The sequence below is a fragment of the Leptonychotes weddellii genome, chromosome 1 (assembly GCF_054177405.1).
Source record: "Leptonychotes weddellii isolate Sample4059 chromosome 1, ASM5417740v2, whole genome shotgun sequence".
NCBI lineage: Eukaryota > Metazoa > Chordata > Mammalia > Carnivora > Phocidae > Leptonychotes > Leptonychotes weddellii.
This window is the reverse complement of record NC_138369.1, coordinates 100,125,179-100,152,094: the sequence shown is the minus strand read 5'-3', so window position 1 is coordinate 100,152,094 and position 26,916 is coordinate 100,125,179. Positions and strand designations below refer to the sequence as shown.

The 26,916-nt window shown below is 37.2% G+C and overlaps 1 protein-coding gene and 1 non-coding gene across 4 annotated transcripts in view; both read right to left on the bottom strand.

Moving 5' to 3' along the window:
• NMD3 (NMD3 ribosome export adaptor) overlaps window positions 1-23,891 on the bottom strand; it is a 33,296-nt gene extending 9,405 nt beyond the window's left edge. Inside the window, exons 1-10 of one of the 3 annotated variants that reach the window (XM_081829047.1) lie at window positions 23,743-23,891; window positions 23,145-23,192; window positions 22,105-22,239; window positions 19,621-19,717; window positions 13,542-13,622; window positions 12,645-12,773; window positions 12,282-12,372; window positions 3,193-3,271; window positions 2,407-2,503; window positions 206-323 (exon numbers count right to left, since the gene is read on the bottom strand). In XM_081829047.1, the coding sequence (XP_081685173.1) occupies window positions 206-323; window positions 2,407-2,503; window positions 3,193-3,271; window positions 12,282-12,372; window positions 12,645-12,773; window positions 13,542-13,622; window positions 19,621-19,717; window positions 22,105-22,239; window positions 23,145-23,188 (871 nt within the window). In that variant the 5' untranslated portion in view covers window positions 23,189-23,192; window positions 23,743-23,891. Of the gene's footprint in view, window positions 1-205; window positions 324-2,406; window positions 2,504-3,192; window positions 3,272-12,281; window positions 12,373-12,644; window positions 12,774-13,541; window positions 13,623-19,620; window positions 19,718-22,104; window positions 22,240-23,144; window positions 23,202-23,580; window positions 23,605-23,742 lie in introns of those variants that run through there. The other 2 variants (XM_031035098.2, XM_081829056.1) reach the window with 2 other exon arrangements.
• On the bottom strand, window positions 1,403-1,475 carry TRNAR-CCU (transfer RNA arginine (anticodon CCU)). The gene has a single exon. It is a non-coding gene; the product is annotated as a tRNA-Arg (tRNA).
• Window positions 23,892-26,916: the final 3,025 nt, after the last annotated feature.

The following is a 26,916-nucleotide window of genomic DNA, read 5'->3' as shown; positions in this document are numbered from 1 at the left end:
CAGACTTGTTTCTTCAAATAGAAAATTCAGGGGTAACTTATCAAAAGCTTTAAAAATTCCAGTGTTTTTTAAGAATTAAACAGTAGTAAAAATCTTAACTAGTTTTTCATAACAATATTACTGAGAATATTTGATGAAATTAGCAATATAAATTATTACAGCTTGCTGGACAAAACTGTCAAGGCAAATATTTCCTAAAACTTACCTTGTAGGGTATTTGGATCTATGAGATGAATGGCACTGGTCACTCGAATACACACACAAATCTGGTTCATATTTCCCAGGCTTTGTGCCAGTTTTGGAGACAGACAAACAACATTATCCTAGGCATAAGAACTAACATTTAGAGTGAAGCAAATCCTAAGTAACTGTCTCCAATAAACACTCATCAATATAAACCTGATCCAAAGTATATGTGCCCAAACCAAAATGTTATTGTTAATTCTATTTATTAACAAAGGGCCTAAAGAAAAGAATCAAATCTTGGAGAAACAGAAAATAAGCTATTCCTTCTAACGATGGGAAGATCTGTCTTAATAAAAATGTTTTAAAAGTATTTTTCCAGATCTTATTCACTAAAGTTTTGAGTTTATTTTCAATTTTATTGAATTTTAATTGCTTATTGCTCTATGGTAATACATTGTACATTCTAAACAAGGTATTGTAAGCATCTGAAGGAGGGTGATTTTCTATATCTACCTGTGACTTCTTTCAATTTCCATAAAAAATAAATTTCAGAGGAGCCACATGTTTCTCTTTCAGGGCTACATGCACCAATAGATAATCAAAAATTTAATGCCCAAAAAGCACATATGTCCATGTGTACATTAGAGGAGATATTACCAGCAATGTAGTTACCTGTTTTTAAACTGTATTAAAATACAAAAAGATCTGGCTTATATTTTAAGCTGTATCAATTCACAATCATAGGCTCCTCCACTGAAGGGGCGTTCTGTGCATCTCTAATAGCACCTAGTCCAGTACTTGTTTTTCACTTAGGAAGAGTCTCAACAGATTAAATGAAAATACTCTTACATTGTGCATTTATTCAGTTACTTTCATGAATCACTCAAAGCACTTAACCCATGGCCTAAAGATGACATCACACCTAGATTCACCCTTCATACAGGCTTTGTACCAGGAAAATGTTCACTGTTTTAAACCAGCGGTCTGCAAAATATGACCCTCAGGCTAAATTTGGCCCACACCATTTATGTAAATAGTTTTGCTGGAACATAGCCTTGGCTATTCATTTACCTATTATCTATGGCTACTTATGTAAAATAAGAGCAGAGCTGGATAGTTACAAAATAGACTACTGGGCCTGAAAGCAAAAACATTCACTATCTGGCCCTTTACAGAAAAAGTTTGCTGACACTGCTTTTTTTTAAAGTAGGCTCCATGCCCAACATGGGGCTTGAACTCATGACCCTGAGATCAGGAGTCACATGTTCTACCAATTGAGCCAGCCAGGTGTTGCTGCTGACCCTGTTTTATGCTATCATTTCATCCCTGTTATTATACACTGCACCATAAATTAGTATAGTATTTTTAAAGCTTTAGAGTCACAGACCTAGGCACAAATCCTAGCTTCATTTTGTAGTTATGTAACTCTGGGCAAGTCATCTAACCTCCCCAAGCTTCAGTTTCCTCATGTTCAAAATGATGAAATGATTTACCCCAGGTATAACAAGACATGAAGAAGTGAAATATACTCAAATACTTAGATACTAACTTTATATGGAATGCTCACAATAAATTACGGCACTTATCGTTATTGGTAGATATTGACATTTAACTTCCTATATGGTAGAGACCTCTAAATAATAATCCTTAATACACTGCCTTCTCTGTAGTAGATCCTCAGTAACTATGTGTTGCATTTTAATTCATTTATATTTTTGAAGCAGGGTTTTACCTTAATACAATGAAATGAAATGATAATTTATATTTTAAGTTTTATTCAGACTGTTTTTAAATCACAAAAATGATTCTACGATTTCATTTCCACAATACTGTTTAATTTTATCATGCCAAAATCCATTTTATACATATTCTACAAAGTGGTTCACTGATATTTATTTTAATGTCATTTCCTGTATTCAAACTTTTTATGTGTCCACCAGGATCACAAATTTTAAGGAATGTGAACATTAAAAAACTGCAACCAGACCTTTAATTAGTATACCAAAGTGAAAGGTATGCCAATTTATAATTTTAAGCATGATTATTTTTTAACATCTTTTTAATATGGCTGAATATGTCAGACAGGAATCCTTTAAGAAGGAAGTTATTCTAAATTTTTAACCAATCCCAGAAAGAAATCAGGAGCTAATAATTACATATAAACCAATTAATTACCTGTATTCTTTTATAGACATGAATTAATTAAATGAGAAAAAGTACCTTGCATATTGGAACAATTTCCACAGAAAAAGTGCTTTTGTAATTGTATGTGTTACTATGGATATCCTGAGAGATCAATCTCTGTGAGGCTTTGTGTCTGTTAAGAAAAAAAGTTTATAGTAATAAAAAGACATAAAGATTCCTACTTATTGTAGTCTAGGGAATATCAATTTTTATCAAATCAAATGATTACTGTCCAAGGTGTGAAACAGCATTCTGATGCCTGCTATGGCAAAGCCTAATTTCATCCACTTACATTTCAAAACCTTCACCAACCCAACTGCACACTACCTCTTTTCAATTTTATCTACTCAAAACCTCTAAAACATGCACTTGGCTCAGACCAATGTAGTCTATATATAGCATCCATTAAAAGCCACACATTGTCCACCACAAGTCTGTGTTCACACTAATCTCTCCTTTCACTATAAACTCTACCTATGAAAATTTCCCATTTTAGGAAATTTCTTCTTCTTCCATGAAGCTTGTCCCCAAAGCCCTCTACCCCCATCTTTCTTTTGTATTATTTAAATACATTCAAAGGTTTAGCACTATAGTACTTATCACAGTGTGAGGTCTAGCTCCCTGAAGAGATTCTTACATACTCTTTGGCTAATAATTCCTGTAAAGTGGCTAATCCAATAGATGCTTACTAATCATGTAAATATTCCTATTATAATTTTAAACTTTTTAACATAAGAGATGTAGTCTAAGCCTGAAGAAAGGATAAGATTTACATTCATTCCCAGCTCTTTGGGTTTAATCATATTTAGGTTCAGAACATACCTACAGGGAACTGTACACTGAAGAAATTCTACCATTTTCTGAGCATGCTGTTTTGAGGAATAATAGAAATCCAGACCATCTTTAAAAAGAATAAGAAAAGCCACATGAAAATAATTCTGCAAAATAAGACTTTCCTCTACTAACATGACTATATCACAAATTAAATGTGTAGTAAACAAATTATTAGAAAACATAAAAAATGTATCAAGACTTAACAAAAAGATAAGACAAATCAGACAAATAATAACAAAAGAAAACAAGATTCACAATTTTAACTTCAGACAAAATAAAATTCAAGATCAAAGGGGGAGAGAAATGGGGCGCCTGGGTGGTTCAGTCAGTTAAACATCCGACTCTTGATCTCAGCTCAGGTCTTGATTTTGGGTTGTGGGGCGGGGGGAGCTACACAGAAGAAGTGTATTTTATATAATAATCTCCCAAGAAGATAATAGGAATGCATCTAATAACATAGCACTGAGATGCAGAAAACAAAAACTATTAAAAAGAAAAAAGAAATTAATAAATGTTAACACATGCACAATCACTGTGGGAGGCTAGTCTGAGACTATCAAAAATAAAATGACCAAGAGGGTATTATGCTAAGCAAAATAAGTCAATCAGAGAAAGACAATTATATGATTTCAATCATATGTGGAATTTAAGAAACAAAACAGGATCATAGGGGAAGGAAGGGAAAAATAAAATAAGACGAAATCAGAGAGGAAGACAAACCATAAGAGACTCTCAACTGCAGGAAACAAAATGAGGGTTGCTGGAGGGGAGGTCAGTGGGGGGATGGGGAAACGGTGATGGGCATTAAGGAGGGCACTTGAAGTAATGAGCACTGGGTGTTATATGCAACTGATGAATCACTGAACTCTACCACTGAAACTAATGATACACTATATGTTAATTAAATTTAAATAAAATAAAATAACAAAGAAAACAAAAACAAAATGACCAAACTGACTAAAAATAGGAAGGATACATAGAACTTGAATAACTCTCAAGGTTGATTTAACTGAGATTATAGAACACGGTCCCAAGAATACATATTATTTTTAAAAACTCACAGAATATTCATAAAACAATCATGTACAAAGATTTTTTAATTTCAATAAATTCTAAACAGTATGAATTATTAGACAGTATTATCTGATCACAATGCAGTACCATTAAAAATCAGCAACAAATGGATAATTAAAAACACACCTACCTGCTAGGAAATGCTTACAGAAATACTCTTCCAAACAACTCAGCTAACTAGGAAACTAAATAACTCAGAACAGCCGAAAGAATTCCGAAGATGAACAAAGTGGTTGGGAACTTAAACTTCCCAATTTCAAAACCTGGTAACTTTAGTCAAGACAGTATGGTATTAGCATAGGATAGATACACGGATCTATGGAACAAACTTGAGAACCCAGAACTAAACTCTGACATTTAGTGTCAACAGATCTTTGACAGAGGATTCAAAGAATTCATTGAGGAAAGGATAGCCTTTTCATTGGGCAAACAGGATATCCACATGGATAAAGATGAATTTAGACTCTTACCTCACACCATGCACAAAAAACAACACAGAAAGGGTTAGACCCAAATTTAAGAGCTAAAACTATAAAACACAGAAGAAAATCTTTATAACACTGATTAAACAAGAGTTCTTAAACATGACAACAAAAGCATAATGGACAAAAGAAAAAAATTTACATACTGGACTTCAAAATCTTAAACTTTTGCAACTCAAATGACATCACACTTCCCGATTTCAAAATATAAAGCTACTGTAAACAAAACAGTTTGATAATGACATAAAGACAGTCCTAATAACCAGTGGAACAGAACAGAGAACCCAGAAACCAATCCACATATCTAGGGTCAACTGATGTCCAAATGCTAAGAATTATACCCTTGGAAAAAGATAGTCTCTTCAACAAATGGTATTGAGAAAACTGAATATCCACATACAAAAGAATGAAGCTGGACCTGTTTTACACCATTCACAGAAATCAACTCAAAATGGATTAAAGAATCAAATGAAAGACCTGAAACTATAAAACCTCCAGAAGAAAACAGAGGGAGAAAAGCTTCGTGACACTGGTCTTGGCAATGATTTCATGAATATGACACCAAAAGCAGAGGCAACAAAAACAAACTGGTACTACATCAAACTAAAAAGCTTCTGCCCAGCAAAAGAAACATCAACGCAGTGAAAAGGAAACCTACAAAAAGGGAGAAAACGTTTGCGAACCATATGTATCTGACAAGGAATTAATCTCCAAAATATATTAGGAACTCCTACAACTCAACAAGAAAAAAACTAAACCTGATCAGTTAAAATGTTTAAATTTTAAAAATGGGCAGAGGAACTATACAGACATTTGTCCAAATAAGACATATAAATGGCCAACAAGTACATGAAAAATGCTCAAGGTCAAAATTATCAGGCAAATGCAAATCAAAACTACGAGATATCACTTCATACTCATTAGGATGGCCATTATTAAAACAACAACAACAGAAAACAAGTATTGATGAGGATACAGGAAAACTGGAACTCTTGCACACCAGTGGAAATGTGAAACAGTGCAGCCACTATGAAAAATAGCATGGAGGTTCTTCAAAAAATTAAAAATAGAACTACCATATGTTCCATTAATCCCACTTCTAAGTATTTATCCAGAAGAGCTGAAATCAGAATCTCAAAGATATATGAGCACTCTCATGTTTATTGCAGCACTGCTCACAGTAGCCAAGATGATGGGCACTTGGGTTGTTTCCACAACAGAAGAATAGATAAAATGTGGTGTGTACATACAATGGAATTCTATTCAGCCTTAAAAAGGGAGGAAATTTTGCATTATGCAACAGCATGGGTGAACCTTGAGGACATTATACTAAGTGAAATAAGCCAGTCACAGAAAGACCAATACTAGATGACTCCACTTATATGAGGCCTCTAAAATACTCAAATTCAGAGAATCAAAGAGTGGAATGATGGCTGCCAGGGGCTGAGAGGAGGGGGAAATATGGAGTTACCAATTAATGAGCATAAAGTTTCAGTTAAGCAAGATGAACAGGCTCTAGAGATCTGCTGTACATTGTACTTATAGTCAACAATAATGTATAATACACTTAAAATTTTGTTAAGAGGGAAGATCTCATGTTAAGTGTTCGTATCACAATAAAAAAAAGACAACATTAAGACAATGAAAAGACAGGCTATGGGCTATGAGAAAATACCTGCAAATCATATATATGATGAGGAACTAGTATCCAGAATATATTAAAAAAAACTTAAAATTTAGTAAGACAAACAATCCAATTAAAAAATGGGCAAAAGATCTGAATAGTTATGTACCCCAAGAAGATACAGGAAAGGCTAACAACCTCACGATAAGATGATCAACATCATTAGTCATTAGGAAATGCAAAGTAAAACCACAAAATGAGATATCACTTCACACCACCCTCTAGAATGGCTATGAACAAAAAGAGACAATAACGTTGGTGAGGAGATGTAGAAACTGGAACCCTCAAACATTGCTGATGGGAACATAAAATGGTACAGCCACTTTGAAAACAGTCTGCCAGTTTCTTAAAAAGATAAACATAAAAAAAGATGAAAAACATAAATTTACCATATGACTCAGCAAGTCTACACATAGGTATATACCCAAGAGAACAAAATAGCTGAGATGCTGAAAATAAAAGAAATACGCAATGTATAGTGGAAAAAGGTAGCTATAAATACCAGCTACAAAACCAACATGTACTCATGAAAATTTATAAACTTCAGTACATTTATTAGAAACTAAAAATAAAGTAAGCTTCCAATTAATTCAAACAAAATAAAACTTTAAAAAGTAGAAGGAAAAAAATTTTGTAATATATACGGTGATGGATGTTAATTTTAAAGCAAAAATTAAGAAAAAAGAAAATACTTGATTAAAGCTAGTTCTCTGGGGCGCCTGGGTGGCTCAGTTGGTTAAGCGACTGCCTTCGGCTCAGGTCATGATCCTAGAGTCCCTGGATCGAGTCCCGCATCGGGCTCCCTGCTCGGCAGGGAGTCTGCTTCTCCCTCTGACCCTCCCCCCTCTCATGTGCTCTCTCTCTCTCATTCTCTCTCTCAAATAAATAAATAAAATCTTTAAAAAAAAAAAAAAGCTAGTTGTCTGAAAAAACTAACGGACAAAACTGGCAAATGTGATAGATGTAAAGAAGTGAGGGGAGATGAGAAAAGACAAACAACATTAGGAAGAATAAAGAAGATACAACCATAGTTTATGGATGAGATCTAACGTTATAATATATATTCTAAGTTCGATTTTATGCCAAGAATGTGAAAAGCTAGGTGAAATTATTTCCTTGGAAAATGCTATTAAAATTAATTCAAGAAGCAATAGAATACCTTACAAAGACTAATACCCTAACAAAAGAAACTGAAAAGCCTTTACCCCCTCCCCCATATCAAACTGAATGTCTCAATGGGCAGGGTTTTTTTTAAGATTTTATTTATTTATTTGAAAGAGAGAGAACGCGCATGTGCACACGAGCAGCGGGGAGGGATAGAAGGAGAGGGATAAGCAGACTCCCCGCTGAGCAAGAAGCCCAATGCAGGACTCGATCCCCGGACCCTGGGATCATGACCTGAGCCAAAGTCAGATGCTTAACCGACTGAGGCACCCAGGCTCAATGAGCAGGTTCTCACAAAACTTCAAGAGGTTGATAAACACTAGGTAGAAAGAGGGCAAACTTTCCAATTCTTTCGATGTCACTAACATAACTGGATTGAACAGCTTATATATGTATATAACTATGAATGCATATGTATCAAATAGAAATCTCAACATATTAATATTACACTTAGGGATGAAATACAGAAAGATAATGCCTGACATATGACCATGTTACCATACCATGTAACTCTCCATTCCTAGCCAAAGGGAAAAAGAAAGGAAAAAGAAGAGGAAAAATACTGCAAAAGATGAAATAAAAATACCATTACAGATAATGGTTTACCTAGAAAATCAAGAGTATCAGCTATAAACTATCAGTGACATTAAGAAATTTCAAGAAGATCAATATATAAAATCAACAGCTTTCCAATATATTAGCAATAATCAATTTAAAAATGCATGGGGTGCCTGCGTGGCTTAGTCGGTTGGGTGTCTGCCTTCGGCTCAGGTCCTGATCTCAGGGTCTGGGGATCAGGCCCCGCATCAGGCTCCCTGCTCAGTGGGGAGTCTGCTTTTCCCTTTCCCTCTGAACCTCCCCCTCCACCCCACTCATACTTTTTCTCAAATAAATAAAATTTAAAGAAATAAAAATGTAATGAAATTGCCATCCACAATGACAAATAGTGTAGAAGAGCCAAAAAAAATAACAAGAAACATTTAAAAATCTTTATAAGGAAACTATAAAATGTTTCACTGAAGTACAGAAAAGAACTAAATAAACATGATTATGCACCAGGCAGGGTTCTAAGTGTTCTGCATAGATTATTTGATCTTAAAATAATCCTATGAGGTAAATGCTATAACCATCCTTTCTGTTTTATTGATGGGAAAACTGAGGCTCAGAGAAGTTAAATAACTTGCCTAAGATCACACAGCAAAAAAAACTGGAGGGACAGAGTTCAAACCCACAAAATCAGTTTCGGAATCCATGTTCTTATTTACTATCAATCAAATCTTGCAAAAAAATTAATAAGGGCATACATATTATAAAGTATAATTCACATACTGTGGTAGAAGCAGTGAGACAAAACAAACCAGAAGTGAGTCATGCATATAAAGGAATTTAGTGTATGTAAGAAAGGCGATCTTTCAAATCAGTGGGAAAGGATAGAGTAACCTAGGAAAAACTCCAACGGTTAAGATTAAAAATCTAAACGTAATTTACTTTTAATAAAAATATAATGATGGGAGCATAGAAAGCTTTCCTATGTAAGACACAAAAGTTATAAGCCATAGCTATATAACTAAAGAATAAAAAATTTAAATGATAAAAGGCATGTGACAATGCAAGAAGTTATCTGCTCCCTTAGGCTCACACTCAAATGCATGCTAGCTCTCTAAACATACATACATAATACACACACACACATGCTAGCTCTCTAAACATACATACATAACACACACACACACACGCACACACACACACACGTAATGAGATTGATGTCCAGAATAAGACAAAATAAATGAGGAAGAAATAGACATATGAAAAACAGACAATTCACACCAGACATAAACATAAATGGCTAATAATATATAAAAATGTTAACCCTCGGGCGCCTGGGTGGCTCAGTTGGTTAAGCGACTGCCTTCGGCTCAGGTCATGATCCTGGAGTCCCAGGATCGAGTCCCGCATCGGGCTCCCTGCTCGGCAGGCAGTCTGCTTCTCCCTCTGACCCTAACCCCTCTCATGTGCTCTCTCTCATTCTCTCTCTCTCAAATAAATAAATAAAATCTTTAAAAAAAAAATGTTAACCCTCATTAGTAATCAAGGAAATGCAAATTAAAACAAGATACCATTATTTTCTCTAATAGAACAGCAAAAATCATAAACAGTGTTGGCAAGTGTTTGGGAAAAAATGAAAATTCTTACAAGTGTTGGGACAGTACACTGGCACTATTTTGAAAGACAATCTAACAGTACATATAAAAATTTAACAATTGCATACTCCGGTCTAGTCATTGCAATTCTTAAACTCAATCCCAAAGAAAAACCACCAAATATACATAAACATAAGGATAAGTTAATATAGTGCCATTTGTAGCAGCAAAAAATGGAATATCTTATAAGCCAGTCAACAGGCTATAACTAAATAATTAAATATACATTGATTAATGAATATACACACACATACACACACACACACGGTGGTTAAAAATAATGGAATAGGACCACATTAAATGACATGACAAGGTTTCCAAATACAGTAAGATGGCAGGTCACAGAATATTACAGAATGATCAAACATATGAAGGGATACCAATGCCATCACAATTTACATACAGAGTATATATCATAGGGGCGCCTGAGTGGCTCAGTCAGTTAGGCGTCCGACTCTTGATTTTGGCTCAGGTCATGATCTCAGCGTTGTGAGACTGAGCCCCACATCGGGCTCCACACTGGACATGGAGCCTGCTTAAGCTTCTCTCTCTCCCTCTCTCCTCACCCCCCTCAAAAAGAGTACATATTATACTATCTTGTTTTAAGGGGCTACCTCTGGAGATAATAAATGGATAAAAGGGATGTAGAGGTCTTTAATTCACATATACATCTATGTGTGAATTTTTACTACTACTATGATTTTATAAAAAAACAAAGTTACGAATAAACCACAAACAAAAAATTCATTTAAATCAAACCAAGATCTAGCATGTGGAAAAAAAAACAGATTAACTCCTCTGGGTGAAAAAAGGCCTTTAAACTTGCAATATTTTTGGTTTGAATATGATTGCAAAAGCATGTCCCAGGATGTATCCAAGTCTTTCGCTACAAAAAAATTCTTTGAGTATATTCCTGCCATGGTGATAATAATAGCGGTTTGCTTTCTTAGCTATAATATTTGGATCTACCTATCCCCGAAAGAGTTACTTAAAAGAGAGTTACTCAGAACAAAGGCGTATTTTTGCCTGGTGGCTGGCCACAAGTAGCCAGGCACCATGTTAAATAGACACCTTACCCATAGTAAATATTAAATTGTGTTTCACCGACTTAGGAGCGCCTGGTCAGTTGAGCGTCTGCCTTTGGTTCAGGTCATGTTCTCAGGGTCCTGGGATGGAGCACCATCAGGCTCCCTGCTCAGCAGGGAATCTGCTTCTCCCACTCCCTCTGTTCCTCCCTGCCCCCACCCCCACCCCCAGCTCGTGCTTGCTTGCTCTCTCTCAAATAGATTAAAAAAAAATTTTTTTTTTTTTAAAGATTTATTCATTTGAGAGAGCGAGAATGAGAGAGAGTACATGAGAGGGGGGAGGGTCAGAGGGAGAAGCAGGCTCCTCGCTGAGCAGGGAGCCCGATGCGGGACTCAATCCTGGGACTCCAGGATCATGACCTGAGCCGAAGGCAGTTGCTTAACCAACTGAGCCACCCAGGCGCCCCCCAAAAAATTTTTTTTAAATAAATAAAATAAATTGTGTTTCATGGATTTAGACTATTAACCTTATGTCTACCGGTAAGGCATTCAGGTCAGATACAAAGCTTAAAAGATTTTCTCCTGGTGACATCACTACATACATCTCCCCCCATTTAAGGACCCAAGACCACACTTCTCTAAGTACTTTCCCAAGACATACAAGATATGAGTAACAGATCAATTAGTAACAGCAGAACTCCCAGTTTTAAAATGAGGAGTATGATGTAAGAATTTGGTCATTCCTTCAAGAACAGATATCTCTAAACCTATAGAGACTAGGAAAACAATGTATATAGATGTTCACCAGTATCAAGCACCATCTAAAAATATTAACCTTTAAGTCTGCTTAAAAACATTTATATTTTCTACTATCAATTAGAGAAATATCCATCCGCCATCTAGTACGTATACTATACCAACAGTAAGTGCTAAGACAGAACACACTCTAAGGAACCATTATGAAATCATGCAAAAAATTTTGAATTCTACCTTTTAAGAAATCTAACTATATCATTTGTATATCAAAACCAAAAATATTACAAAAGAACTTACAGATCTCAAAAATAATTTTCTTCCAATCAGAAACTGATCTCCGCATGAAACAAGTTTTCTATGAGTTTTCCATCACAGCACTTTACACTGTATTAATGCAGTTACTGGTTTACTCATCTGGTGGCTACTTAGTGTAAATTTAAATTAAAACAAAAAAAAATTAAGAATTCAGCTCCTCAGTTGCACTAGACACATTTCAAGTATTCAATAGCCATATACGGCTAGTGGCTACCATATTGGACAGTGCAGATAAAAAACCAAGATTTTTTTCTTCCTAACAGAAGAAACTGTTCTTTTGGACAGTTATTATTCTAGATATTATCAATAAGGATAAGACTTACATTAGCTGAAATAATTCTGACATCAATTCAAATGCTTTTAAATTTTAACTCACCATGAATCTCTTTGATACGAAGTGTATTCTGATGCATTCCATATTTTAAAATCAACTGTTCCAGATAGTAGAAAGTTTTTTTGTGCAAAGTCTAAATATAAATGCATTATTTGATTAGTAGAGGAAATGAAAAAAAAGCCATCTATAGGTATAGCACCCTGATTTTTAAAACAAAAATAATCTTTAAAGATTATCTAAAACATGATAGTGACCTATTTTTAAAAGTGAATGTTTCAGAAACCTAGACTATCGCTGGTGCCTAAAGGATTTGAAAAGGGAAAGGAGGAGGTTTTACTAACTGCTTGTAACTGACAAAAATGAAACACAAGATGAAGGATTCACTCATCATCTTTCTCTCAATACCTTTTGCCTCACTTGAACCACAGCCTTCCAGAAATCCTTAGCTTCTACTCTGTGGCAATCTCCACACATCTGAGGCTGAACAACATAATCCACCACAAACACTTGCTGAAGGATAGCACCATTCATCACCTGATTGGGGGGGAGGAAAAAAAAAAAAATCACACTCCTTCCTTCTTTCCTTTCTGTTTAATAACAAATGTTTTTCTTAAAAGAAAATAATATTTAGTAACTTTAATACTTAAAGTTAATAACTTAAAGTCTTTTTCCATGAATGCTTTGAGGACATCCACAATAAATCAATTAAATTAAAAGTCATAAAAATAAGTAATCCTATTTCAAGAAAAAGACAGGTTTAATTTGTAGGATTAAATTAACATTTCATATTTACCTTTAGTTAAAGTGGTTGTGAAGACAGTCTTTGAAGAATTTATATATCTATATATGTGTGTGTATATGTATAAAAAAATAAGACAAAGAAAACTCCCAAAAAAGAAGACATTCCTTAATTTAATTGTTCCCAAACATAGCCAATCATCAGAAATAACCTGGGCAGCTTTTAAACACAGATTCCTGAGTGTCACATCCAGATGGATCCAGTTTGATTCACTTACTGTGAATTATAATGATGATCAGCCAAGTTTGAGAAACACTGTCTTAGCTCATGCTTTTACCTCAATCTTTTTTTCTAATAAAAATAACTTTGAAAAGATGAGTATTGGTGCTCTTACTAATGACCTGATCATCTGGCAGATGACCCCAAGAAAAAAAACCCAGAAAGGTTAAAATTAAGAGTGTAATCTTTTCCTTTTAAGCTATTCAAATAAGGTAACTTACCAATATCCCTTCATTTTCACTACCTACACTCCAGACATGTTGAGAAAACTATATACAGCTTACCTCTTTCTGAATAGTCAGTTTAACTTTAAGTCTCTTAGAATGGGGCTCAGTCCAAACAAAACCTGCATCTACAAGCCGTACCTTCAAAATAACACAAACAAAAAGAAATGTAAGTTCCCACCTGAGAAAAAAGATGAAAGAACAAGTCATTAACAAATAGATTTCATAAGTTTAAGGACTCTGTGATTAGCATGACTACTCAACATCACCAGTAAAAAAAAATTATCATCAGAGGTCTGGCAACAAAAAGTGCAATGAAAGGACCATCTAAGGACTACATTAATGCAACTGGTGTAATTCAAACAAAAATTAAAGTATTTGCATAGAAAAAAATTATTTTCCCTTAAAAAGTATATTTTTTTTTTAAGTTTTTTTTTTTTTTAATCTGACAGAGAGACAGAGAGAGAAAGGGAACACAAGCAGGGGAGTGGGAGAGGGAGAAGCAGGCTTTCCGTGGAGCAGGGAGTCTGCTTCTCCTCCCTCTCCTGCTCTCTGTCTCTCGTTCTCTCTTCTCAAATAAATAAATAAAATCTTTAAAAAAAAAAAAAAAAATGGAAATTATACTTTTTAGAAGAAAGCAAAGATCTGATGATTCATCATCTACTAGAAATCTCATAAACAAAAGTTTCTACTTGGATTATTCTATCTACATTAAGTATGTGGCTTTAAAAAAAAAAAAGTTCAGGGGCGCCTGGGTGGTTCAGTGGGAAAGCGGCTGCCTTCGGCTCAGGTCATGATCCCAGGGTTCTGGGATCGAGCCCCGCATCGGGCTCCCTGCTCAGTGGGGAGTCTGCTTCTCCCTCTCCCTCTGCCTGCTGCTCTGCCTACTTGTTCTCTCTCTGTGTCAAATAAATAAATAAAATCTTTAAAAAAATAAATAAAAAAGTTCATTAGAGGGCATCTCATGCTGAATACTGAATCCACAATGGTAACTCACTGCTATATCAGCAAAGGCCAAAAAAGTTTGCTACATGTGAGGAACTCAACGTAGCTCAATATAGCTAAAATGGGTGTTTTGAGAAAGAGAGAAGAACAAAAAAGGGAGGTTGTTTCAATAATCTGGGCAGGAGTTGTAGGTGATCTGAACTGAGAGGTGCTGGAAATAAAAGAAGCAGAAAGACATAAGAGTTATTTAGGAAATAAGATCTACAGAACTGAGTGACAACTGGATATGGCAAGGAGGAAAAGAACAGAATCTAGGATGAGATTCAAGTACCCAGCTTGGGCATCTAGGAAATAACTATTTTTCTGAAATAAATAAAGGACAGATTTGATGGAGAGAAGATGCTGCATTTGGTTTCAGACATTTGAGTTTAAGAGGATTTATCTATGATATACCTATATGAAGTTGTTAAGTGGATGTTAAGATACACATTTGGTTTGGAGTTCTATGGAGAAATCAGAGCTGTAGATAACAGATTTGGGAGACATCAGTGGGCAGATGATAATTTTATCAACTCCTGTCTGGTGAAAACTAGACTAGTTGTAGATGCAGGACTCCAGGGTAAAACCCTCCTCATATAACTGGTTCCACTAAAGCAAAACCTACTAGTCAATAAGCCACACCAGGTACAGAGGGTAACAGGCAGCTTCTTATTCCCTCAGCCACCATCCATCCGCAAGGGTCAAGAAGACCCAAGGGCTCTAGGACTGCCCTTCTCTCAGTTTCCAACCTCATCTACAGGTACAGACCCTTGACATCTACTTCAACATTCACCAACAAAGCCTCACTGCACTATCTGTCCTCAGACAATCAGAACTGATCAACTTTACTGGACCCTTTATCCTTCTTTACAACAGTCCCAGACACTTCAGTCACCCCTCATCCCCCACACTCTAATCTCTATATGGTTGGTTCCACATACTCCCTATTCTGTCCCATCTAACACTCCTCCCAAAATTCTGAAACGCTTTCATTGTTCCCTCTGGAACGCAACATTCACTTAACAACAAAACCTCCTAAATTCTCAATCTCTTTGCTGAACATTCCATTCATCTTCTAATCTCCTGATTATATATATTGCTCCCCTGCAGCTAATTAAAGTAATGACTATTTTTTTCCCATTCTTATCACTGGACCAAGAGCCAGACAGGTGTCCTCCTTGCTCTTAATTGCTAATTCCAAACCACTCTCCTGCCTCCTCCTTAAATACATCCAGTTTTGAATCTTAAGGATATGCTACCCACTCTTTGTGATAGTCATCTGTTAACCTTTGCAAGGTCACCTTCTCAAAGACTTTAGCTCCTGGCTCACTGTTGCTCTTTCCAACAATATTAATACTTGGTGATTTCAATCTCGTATTTATCACAATACCCTAGCATTTCCATTTGAGTCTTTAAATTTATAACAGTAACCATACAACATCATTCTAGCATATTCCCTCTCCCACTCTCTAGAGGACTATTTTATACCTTCCCCTCTCTCCTCAAACATCTTAATAATTTTTCCTTCATAACTACTCTCCAGGCTTTTGTTTTCTCAATTATAAAAAAGTAATCAGAAGAGTTTCCAGAAGCTCCCACTTACCAGCACGTTCTCTCCTATTACCACAGATGAACTGTCCTTGCCCCATCAAGACCAACCTTAAGAACGCCCCATTAGTGAGCAAAGATCTTTGTTTTGTTGCACAAAATATTCCAGGCTCCGAAATTAGTGCCTGGGAGAGAGTAAATGCCAAATACTTGTTGATATTCTTCCACTAATAGGCTATATTCTCTCTTTTCCACTCCTCAAGGTCATCCCCCAGTCAATTAGTCTGTCTCTGTGCAGTTTCACAAATTTTTCCCTCTGTTCCCACAACTCCCAGATAGCTTATAAATATACTGTAACATCTCACGTCTTGAGAAATGGGTCCCTTCCCCTTATTTCCCTCTACCCACTACCCCATTTGTTTCCCTTTACAGCAAAACTCAGAAAAATTATCTATACTTGCTATCTCCAATTCCTGTCCTCCTATTCTCTCATTTCAATTCCAATCAGGTCTTTATTTCCACCACTAAACAGAAACTGCTCATCAAAGTCACTAACGGTCTTCACATTACTAAATCTACAGAATTCATTACTTGACCCATCAGCTGCAATTACATAGCCAGTGACTTCCTTTGTAAAATACTTCCCTTGTGTTCCAAGACACTACACTCACCTAATTTTTCATCTACCTCACTAGCAACTCCTTTTCAGTCTCCTTTGATTTATCATCTTTCCAAGCTTTTATCAGTAAAAGACCCCAGGATTCAGTCCTCAAATTTCTTCCCTCTCTAACTAAACTCCCTAGGAAATCTCATTCAATTTCATAGCTTTAAATACCATCTATATCCCAAATTCATTATCCCCAGTCTGGACCACTCCATTGCTTATTTATACACCTGCCTACTATGTCTACTTCCATGTTTAATGGACACCTAAGTACCACTATGAGATGGCTCATCTCTCCCACCCTGACCTGCTCCTCTTGAAGCCTTCCCTACCTAACAGCAACTCCCTCCTTCTGGTTAATCAAGTCAAGAATCATAGAAGTCAAATAATCCTTATACTCATCCATCACATACACACATCCAGCTTCATCAGTAAATCCTACTATCTTCAAAGTAGATCCAGCCTGTCCACTTCTCACCACCACCACTACTGATCCAAATACCACCACCCATGATTACTACAATCACTTCCTAAAGGTCCCCACTTCTATCCTCACCCCCATTTCCCTCATATGTATTCTAAACACAGCAGCGAGGGATCCTGATAAATCATAAATCATTCATCTTACTACCCTACCCTATACCCTCTATACCCATTACACTGAGAGTAAAAACCTGACCTTCTGGGACTTTCCATGATTGTTGTTTTCATCCCCCACTAGTTTTCCCCTTCCCCCCATTCACGCTAACCACACAGCTATGCCCTTGCCTCTAGCCTAACACTTGTTTTCTCTACCCATAATTCTTCTCCAGATTTCTGCACAGCTCCCTTCCATACTGCCTTTAATGTTTACTCAAATGTCACCTTATCAGAGAGGCCTTACCCAACCACTCTATTTCAATTATTTATTTTGTTTGAGTATAGTTGACACATAATGCTAACCACTCTATTTTAAATTGCAACTCTTCCCTATGCAGTTCTTATCCCCTTCCTGGTTTTTCCTTCCACAGAATTTAGACCCTTTTAACATACTGTATAATACACCTACTCCACACCCTCCCCTCCAACTAGAATAAAAGTTACCTAAGACAGACATTTTTGTTTCTGTCATTCACTGCTATATCCCCAACACCAAAAGCAGACTGACACAGAGTTGCTACTTAATCAACATTACTGAATGAACTAATGAATTATTAAGACTCACCAGGCATTTGACAAAAGCCTGAAAGCCAGAGTATGAAAGTGAAAGTTACACAAAAAACTGACTCCAGAGACAAATTAGGGAACAGAAGGAAATTTTTTAAAAACCTATTATCAAACCTTCAGAAAAATTCAAAAGAAAGCACTGCTGTTGGTGGGAATGCAAACGGGTACAGCCACTGTGGAAAACAGTATGGAGGTTCCTCAAAAAGTTAGAAATAGGAATACCGTATGATCTAAAAATGCCATTACTAGATATTTACCCACAGAAAACAAAAACACTAACTTGAAAAGATATATGCACTCATATGTTCACTGCAGCATGATTTACCATAGCCAAGATATGGAAACAACCTAAGTGTTAATCGATAGATGAATGGATAAAGAAGATGTGGTATAGAGAGAGAATGGAATATTACACAGCCATAAAAAGGATGAGAGCTTGCCATTTGCAACAACATGGATGGACCTAGAGGACATTAAGCTAAGTGAAATAAGTCAGACTGAGAAAGACAAATACCATATGATATTACTCATATGTGGAATCTAAAAAACAAATGAATAAACAAAAGGCAGAGTAAGACCTATAAATACAGAGAACAAACTAATGATTGCCAGAGGGAAGGGGGCTATGGAGACAGACAAAATGGGAAAGGGAGTGGGAAACGAGCTTCCGGTTATGGAATGAATAAGTCACAGGGATAAAAGGTATAGCACAAGTAATATAGTCAATGATATTGTAATAGTGTTGTATGGTAAAATATGGTAGCTACACTTATATGCACAGCATAATGTACAAAGATGTCAAATCACTATGTTGTATGCCTGAAACTAATGTGATACTGTTTGTCAACTATACTCAAATAAAGAAAAAATTTTAAAGAAAAATTAAAAAAATTTTTAAAAAAGAACAGAATGCATCAAAACATTGAGACTATGGTAAAGACTCTGGAACATAAAAATATCACTGCTGGAACAAAAAATCAATACAGAAACCAGAACATAAAGTAACTCACCAAGAACACAGAAAAAAAGACAAAAAGATTAAAAACAGTAAAGGGAAAAAGACAGTTTTAAGCCAGTAGGGCCAACACAGACTAACAGAAATTCCAAGGAGAAAAAAAGAAAATAAAGGAAAAAATTTCAAAGAACTATTACATGAAATTTTATCAGAGCTTAAAAGAGAATCTGAAGACTTTCAAACCAAGAGTCCACTTCAATTAAAAACATATCTGGTGGAAGTGAGTCAGTCATAAAGTTTAACACAAAGACAACTGAAAGTGTTATGCAGAGAGGTAAACTAGGCTAAAATTCTATTTGTTTTTTGGAGATATTAATGCAATGACTTTAAGTAACAGGCACAAATATTTTCTTTCTAGAGTAATACTGAAAATAAAGAGACTGAATACCATAGCCCTAATACCATAACCGTCTAAATTATGTTTAGCGATGGTTTTATATATTTTCAGAAAAAAATCTATTGCACATAAGAGGTTCTCAATAAATAGTGAAAAAAATGATTCTACATTAAATCTTTTAAAGCAAAAAGATTTTCATTTCCATAAAAAATATATATGTATATATATAACTTTAAAAATGAACATAGTTTTGTAGTAGGATGCTTACCAACATTTAAGTTATTTTGGGGAAACCTAATCATATAGGATCTTCTGAAAATAAGAGATTAAAATATAAAAACAAAAACACATACCTACAAAAACTGATTTTAAATGACTGACCTACCTTACTCAGAGGAGCTTTGATTTTTTTCAAACACAAAGCAAGAAGCTCCCTGGATTCTAATGCACACTGTATCCAAGTTCCAGGTGGCTGGAAATATCTGAGAAAAAAAAAAAATACTGAAACCCAGCATCTCTCAGGAAAAACAAAAATTTCAATGTGAATCTGCAGATATAACACTGTTACTAATCAGACAATAATTCCCAAGGTTGATATGAAGCATTTAACCCAAATATATTTAATAGTTTCAGAAAACTTTCAATTAGATCAGTAGCTTTAGTTTAAAAAGTGAAATCCTAAGTATATTTGAGAAAGCCAATCTGATATAATCTATTAAAGAGGTCTTATTACTTCAAACTCCAGCAAAGAATTCCAGTGAGGTCTGACAAAATGCCTAAGAGTTCCTTGAAGCTATACTTTGAAAAACAGGTAAGAAATCATCTTAAAATGGCATTAAAATGGTTAAAATAAACACCTAAAATGCTTAAAAACTGCAGATTTCTCACACACAAAAAAGGTAAATTAGTACCTCATACTACGTATCAACAGTAGTTCAGACTATTCATCTATTTCAAGTCCCTTCCCAACTTTTAAATTGTAAACTTGTTTTTAAATTTTACATAAAACCTAATTAAATTAAAATTTCGGGCGCCTGGGTGGCTCAGTTGGTTAAGCGACTGCCTTTGGCTCAGGTCATGATCCTGGAGTCCCTGGATCGAGTCCCGCATCAGGCTCCCTGCTCGGCAGGGAGTCTGCTTCTCCCTCTGACCCTCCCCCCTCTCATGTGCTCTCTCTCATTCTCTCTCTCTCAAATAAATAAATAAATAAATCTTTAAAAAAAAAATTTCAATCCCTGGGTACATGAGGCTCAGTCGGTTAAGCATCTGCCTTCGGCTCAGGTCATGATCCCAGGACCATGCCCCACATTGGGCTCCCTGCTTAGCGGGCAACTTGCTTCTCCCTCTCTCTCTGCCACTCCCCCTGCTTGTGCTTTCTCTCTCTCTCTGTCAAATAAATAAAATCTTTATTTTTTTATATTTATTTATTTGACAGAGAGAGGGAGTGAGCACAAGTGGGGGGGGCACGCACATAGAGGGAGAAGCAGGCTCCCCACTGAGCAGGGAGCCAGACACGGGGCTCGATCCCAGAACCCTGGGATCATGACCTGAGCTGAAGGCAAACACTTAACTGACTGAGCCACCCAGGCGCCCCTAAATAAAATCCTAAAAAAAAAAAAAAAAGACTTAGGAGAGTGCCAAGCACATAGTAAGTGCTTAATAAATGTTTGTTAAACACATAACACTTCTAAATATGTTATATGAGTGTTTGTTTTTGCTATATTTGTTAAGTGAATGTTCTGATTTTCACTTTTATTTATTTTTAAGATTTTAAGTAATATCTACACCCAATGTGGGGCTCAAACCCACAACCCCAAGATCCAGAGTCACAAGCTCTACCTACTGAGCCAGCCAGGCGCCTGATTTTCACTTTTAAAGGTTCATTCAAAAACCTTATACAGGTTCCTTTATTATAAGCATGCTTTTGGAGTCAGAAAGGGCTTCATCTATCACCTAATAAAGCCCTTTCATTCTGATGAGGAAATTAAGGCTTAGAGAGGTTAACTGGCAGAGTTTCAAAAAGCTAGTCTGTGAGAAATCCAAGACAAACCAGGTCTCCTGATTCTTTGTCCTGTGCTTTTTTCACTCCACCATCCTTTTAAGAATAGCAAATATCTGTAATTGATCAAGCCTCATACTTGCCAAACTGGCAACCTGTAAACTCCTTGAAACAGTACAGAAAACTTTCATGTGTTTGTATATATGTACATTTTAAGCATTTTTCTGGAAAGATAGTTTTCAAATTCCCAAAGGGATTCATGAGCCAACCCTCTCACCCCCCCCCCCAAAAAGTTAAGAACCATTAGAGTCCTAACCCACTTAGGAAATCACAGGCAATTAACTTTATCTGGGCAGTGTCACTAGGCAGTTTTGTGTTACTCAAAGCTAACCATAATCATTTTGTTACACTGGCATTTTAATAGATTTTTAAAACACCTTGCTAATCACTTAAAACATTAAAACTTAAGAGGTTTTTTTTTTATCATACATAGCTTCTCGTGACTAAAATGAAAAAAAAAACCCTCATGATAATAACAATATTATGTCCTTAGTTATCTGCTTTCACTTACCCTTACAAACACTAACTCATACCTATTAACTGTATATATCAAACCTATTAAACCCTTACAAGAGAAAAGGCAGATTCAAATACCTTTACACTAACTTACCAGCTTACGAGGGCAAACTAGAAAAGTACACTACAAAACTGCAAATCCTAAAATCTTTGGCGACACCAACATAAATAACAATTATATCTCAATTACTTGTGCTTTATTCTATGTACCTTGGTGTCATCTCAGCATATCCCACTGGCTCTCCTATATAGAAATCTCAACTTCAAGTAGAATAAAATAGTACTGCACCATACCTTTGACATTGCTTGCAGAAAGATACAGAGACCTGTTTCGGAATGCCTTGGCTGATGTCTACTTTACTTCGCAAACAGGCCACACAAATATTGGCAGGATTTGGACTAATTGGGACACCACACTCACAGCACAAGCTTAAATAAATAAAACATAAATTTTTCAAATTAGGTTTCACAAATGCACTGGTTATCAAACAAACAAACAAAAGCCTTCAAGGTTAGGCCATAATATCATAATATCTCTGCTTTAAAACAACAACAACAACCTGGCAAAGACATCTTCAAAGATGCTGTAGATAAAGTGTCACCTTGGAATACTAAGGCAAGAAAAACAAGGACGGCTATAATTCCAAAAATCTTCAAAGTATGGTGTTGTCCAAAGAGTCTAGAGAGTCTAACAGATTTCTAAGAGTAATTAATCAGACAGCTTTATAGTCCAAAGACATTTTTTTAAGGTGCCAGTATAAGACTGCCAAAATGCAAACATTTAACCAGAGTAGAAAATTTTTCAAAGGATGAAAAGAATATCACATCTAGTGATTCAGTATAATGGACTGGTGTCATAACTCTGTGCACTGGGGACAAGAAATTTTTAGCAATCACTGATGTTGTCCCAAAGAAATATTCTCTAATCTATGATGTTCAATAAGGTAGCCACCAGGCACATGTGGCTACTGAGGACCTGAAACGTGGCTGGTATGATTGAAGAACTTAATATTTAGTTTTATTTCATTTTAATGTCTTTAAATTTAAATAGCCACATATGGCTAATGGCTATCACATGGACAACGCCAATCGAGAAGATATAGGGAATATTTTAACACTCTTAAAGCAAGTATTTACTACAACAAACTTTCCAACTAAAAATGAATTTGATTGTCTCAGGAAATAAAGCTTTCCACTTTTCCCACTTAAGAGAAAGAATTCCCCTCCAAAAAAAAAAAAGAAAAAAAAAAGCTTTCCCCACAGGCAGTAAGTTTCAAAGACTCACTTTAGTATCTTTAAATTTAAAGGGAATGGGGGAAAGAGATACGACTCACATGTGTCCAGGGGTGCGGTCGGTGGATTCTGTCATATACTCCATTTTCCTGTATGTCCTGATTTAAGAGAGAGAATGAATTGTGGGATTTAAGTCATTTGCCTATTCAGCTCTATACAAATCTTCCTTCTCCTCTTAATAAGGCAGCCAAGCCTCGTAAAGCAGTAAATAACAACCAATTCCACGTGGCAACTCCAAGAAATAACTTCCTTTAATATCAGAACCCAGGGAATTCCGGAGTTTCCCGTAAGTAAGACCCTCGGGCCCTTAAACTCGGCCGCTGACCGCTGGCATCACCTCGGCGCCAACCCGTACCGGCCCAAGCAGGGGTCTGAAAGGCTGGGGCCGCCACCCTCACCCTCACGCCTGCAGCGACCGGGCCTCGGACCCGCGCTGCAGAAATCGCCGGCGGTGCCACGGCGCTGCGGGCCACCTACCCCGACCCCACACCCAGCGGGTGGGACCTCACGCAGACTCCTGGACGGCGGAGCACGTGCGGCACGCACGCGGCCTGAGGCCTGCCCCAACTGGGGGAATCTGCCGTACTCTCTTCAGGGACCCCGCGCGACAACAGGCCGGATCTCCGCCCCAGAACCTACTTTGCTAGTCTGGAACACACCCAGACTTGCGGCGAAACAGCAACAGAACAGCCCCTATTGCCCCCTTAGTGCCGACCTCAGCCTGCTACAATACAGCGAAGATCTCGCGAGAGAAGAGCTCGAAATCCCGCAGACGGGGAGAAGGGAGTTAAAGGGGCGGCTAGGGGGCGGAGGAGGGGAAGGCTTAGGCGAGCAGTGGGGGGTGGGGATGGAGCTTAGAGGCGGGGCAAGTGGGGAGGCGTGGGGAGAGAAGGCGTGGCCTCCCTCGTGCAACGGTGCCCAGACTCGCACAGACTTTCCAACTCTTCTCTTGGGTTATCGTCCTTTCCGATTTTCCCTGGCCAAAATTCACTCCAGGCTAACCTCCCCCATCAGATACCCTGATTGGGAGCTTGCTTGCTTCTTGTTAAGTGATTATATAAAAGTTATCTGTAAACAGTACCACACACAATACACAAACAAATTAAACTTCATCGAGGGCAGTGTCTTTGTCTCTTTTGTTCCCATCCTGTCTGTGCCTAATGCCTGTTACATCCTAACTAAAATGCGTATTTGTTGAAGAGATGAAAGAAAGAAAGGTAAGACCCAATTATTTGTGAAGTCTGTTATTTTTAGTCCACTAATTGTTAGAATGTGCTTCCCTTAGTGCATTTAATATTTCCTTATGACTTTATACCTTCATCTTAGAACAGCACAGACCATGCCTAACCACTTCTTCTCATGACAGAATTTCAAATATTTAAAGAACACAATCATTTTTTCTGTCTTCTCACCCCAAATTTCAAGGAATAAGCAAAGTCATCTTATAGAAGGTGACCAAAGTAGGCCTCTCATTTCTTGCCTAGGGTACTTAAGTAATCTTCCATTCCTTCTCCTTACTTCCAGACTCCAATCTATCCTTCTAAGTGCAAATCTGATTTTGTCACATTCTCCTGCTTTGAATCCTTCAGTGGTCTCTGACAACTTTCATATTCTTTCCAATTTCTCTGCATGGAAAGAAGACCCTTCAGGATCTAATCCTGACATACCCTGTCACATTCCCAAGCATGCAGCCATACAGACCAGTTGGCAGGTCCTACAGGAACTAGTCCACCTTTGCTTATGCCTGGGACAGTCTGCCTTAAAGATTAAGCTATAGTATCATATATTAGTTTCCTATTGCTGCTGCAATAGAATAACACAAATTTATTATCTTACACTTCTGGAGGTGGTAAGTCTAAAAAAGATGTTCTTCCTTTGTGTGTGGTCCTACAACATCTTTATAGAATGGTGCCAACAACATTAAATTGGATCATAAATTTTCTACTCTGCATGTTCCACAGGTTCAGCTGCTGGAGAGAAGTCTGAGTCTCGTTCTTCTCCATCTTCCCTGCACCTAGCACAGTGCCTGGTGCAAAACAGACCCTCAATGTATTTTGGTGAATTAATTATTCATTTGATACAACAACTCTGAAGAAAGAGCTTATCTTCCCACTTTTTCCATTCATATTGTCATTTCTCTTAAGCCAAATACCACTAGGAACACAACTGTAGTTAAACAGATTGTGTTTATTACTCACTGAAGTGAATGCAAACATATTGTGAGGAATCATGGAGTGTCTCATTAAGAGGGTGTTACAAAAAACCCATCATAGAGGCGCCTGGGTGGCTCAGTTGGTTAAGCATCTGACTCTGATTTTGGCTCAGGTCATGATCTCAGGGTCATGAGATCAAGCCCAGCGCTGGGCTCTGTGCTCAGCGGGAAGTCTGCTTGAGATTCTCTCCCTCTCCCTCTACCCCTCCCCCAACTCATGCTTGTGTGCACGTGTGAACGCGCTCTCTCCCCCCTCAATAAATAAATAGGGGCACCTGGGTGGCTCAGTTGGTTAAGCATGTACCTTCGGCTCAGGTCATGATCCTAGGGTCCTCCCATGGAGTACCCCCTATCCCCATCAGGCTCCCTGCTCAGCAGGGAGGTCTGTTTTTCCCTCTGCCCCCCCCCTCCCACCCCCTTTCTACTTGTGCTCTCTCTTGCTCGCTCGCTCTCTCAAATAAATAAATAAAATCTTTAAAATAAAAAAGAAATCAAATCTTAAAAAAAAAAGAAAACGAGCATAGAATTTGGACTTTCTTGGGTAACTTGAGAGAGTCTCTAAGAAAGCAGGGGTCTGCTCTAGATTGGATGCTGTCAGAAAGTAGGGGTAATTCTATGAATGGATATCTCGACAAATCCTATGTATAGGAAGAGAGGCAAAAGATAAAACTGCAGTTGGTAAAGAAGTAGCCATTACTCATTTTGGCCAAGAGAGGGAGTATTTGGTATTTTGTGGGTGGCACAGTGACCTTGTATTTATCTATGGTTATACAAAATTATGCAGTGGCCTTGCTTTGTCTCATTTTAGTATGGTGTCAGAATAACCTTGGCAGAGGTGGATGTTCCGTGAAATTGTTTTTGTCTAACAGGAATATAATGTGGGCTACCTGTGAGTACAGGGCAGCTTCTGAATGTCAGGGGCAGTTCTTTTCTTTCTCAGTATAGTCCCTTAATAGCCTATTTGATTTGGCAAAAAGTGCCACAGTGCCAGGCTTGTTAGGCATTGGATATACAACAGCGAACAACACAGACAGCCCTTGTGGAGCTTACACTTTACAGACAAGGTGATATTCCAGAAGCTTAGGCAACTTGCTGAGAACTCTATAGCAACTTAAGCGTCTGGGACCTGAACTACAGTTAATCTAACTGTACCCATGCCCTCAACACCACACCAGGCTGCATGCCTTTCTGAGGTCAGGACATCTATTATTCACAGACTTTTTTCTTTTCTTTCTTTTTTAAGAGACTGTTTATTTTCCATTAACCTTATTTCCTTTTCAGGAGAGATCCACTTTCTGTTTAAGAGTCTATGGAAGAGGGGTACATGGGCGGCTCAGTTGGTTAAGCATCGGACTCTTGATTTTGGCTCACATCATGATCTCTGGGTCATGAGATCCAGCCCCACATTGGGCTCCGTCCTTAATGTGGAGTCTGCTTAAGACTCTCTCCCTCTCTCTGTGCCCCTCCCCTGACTTGCACACATGAACGCACTCACTCTCACGCGCGTTCTCTCTCTCTCTCTAAAATAAATAAATAAATAAAATCTTAAAAAAAAATAAAAGAGTCTGTGGAAGAGCAGCTTAGGATCACGCAGGGGTTGT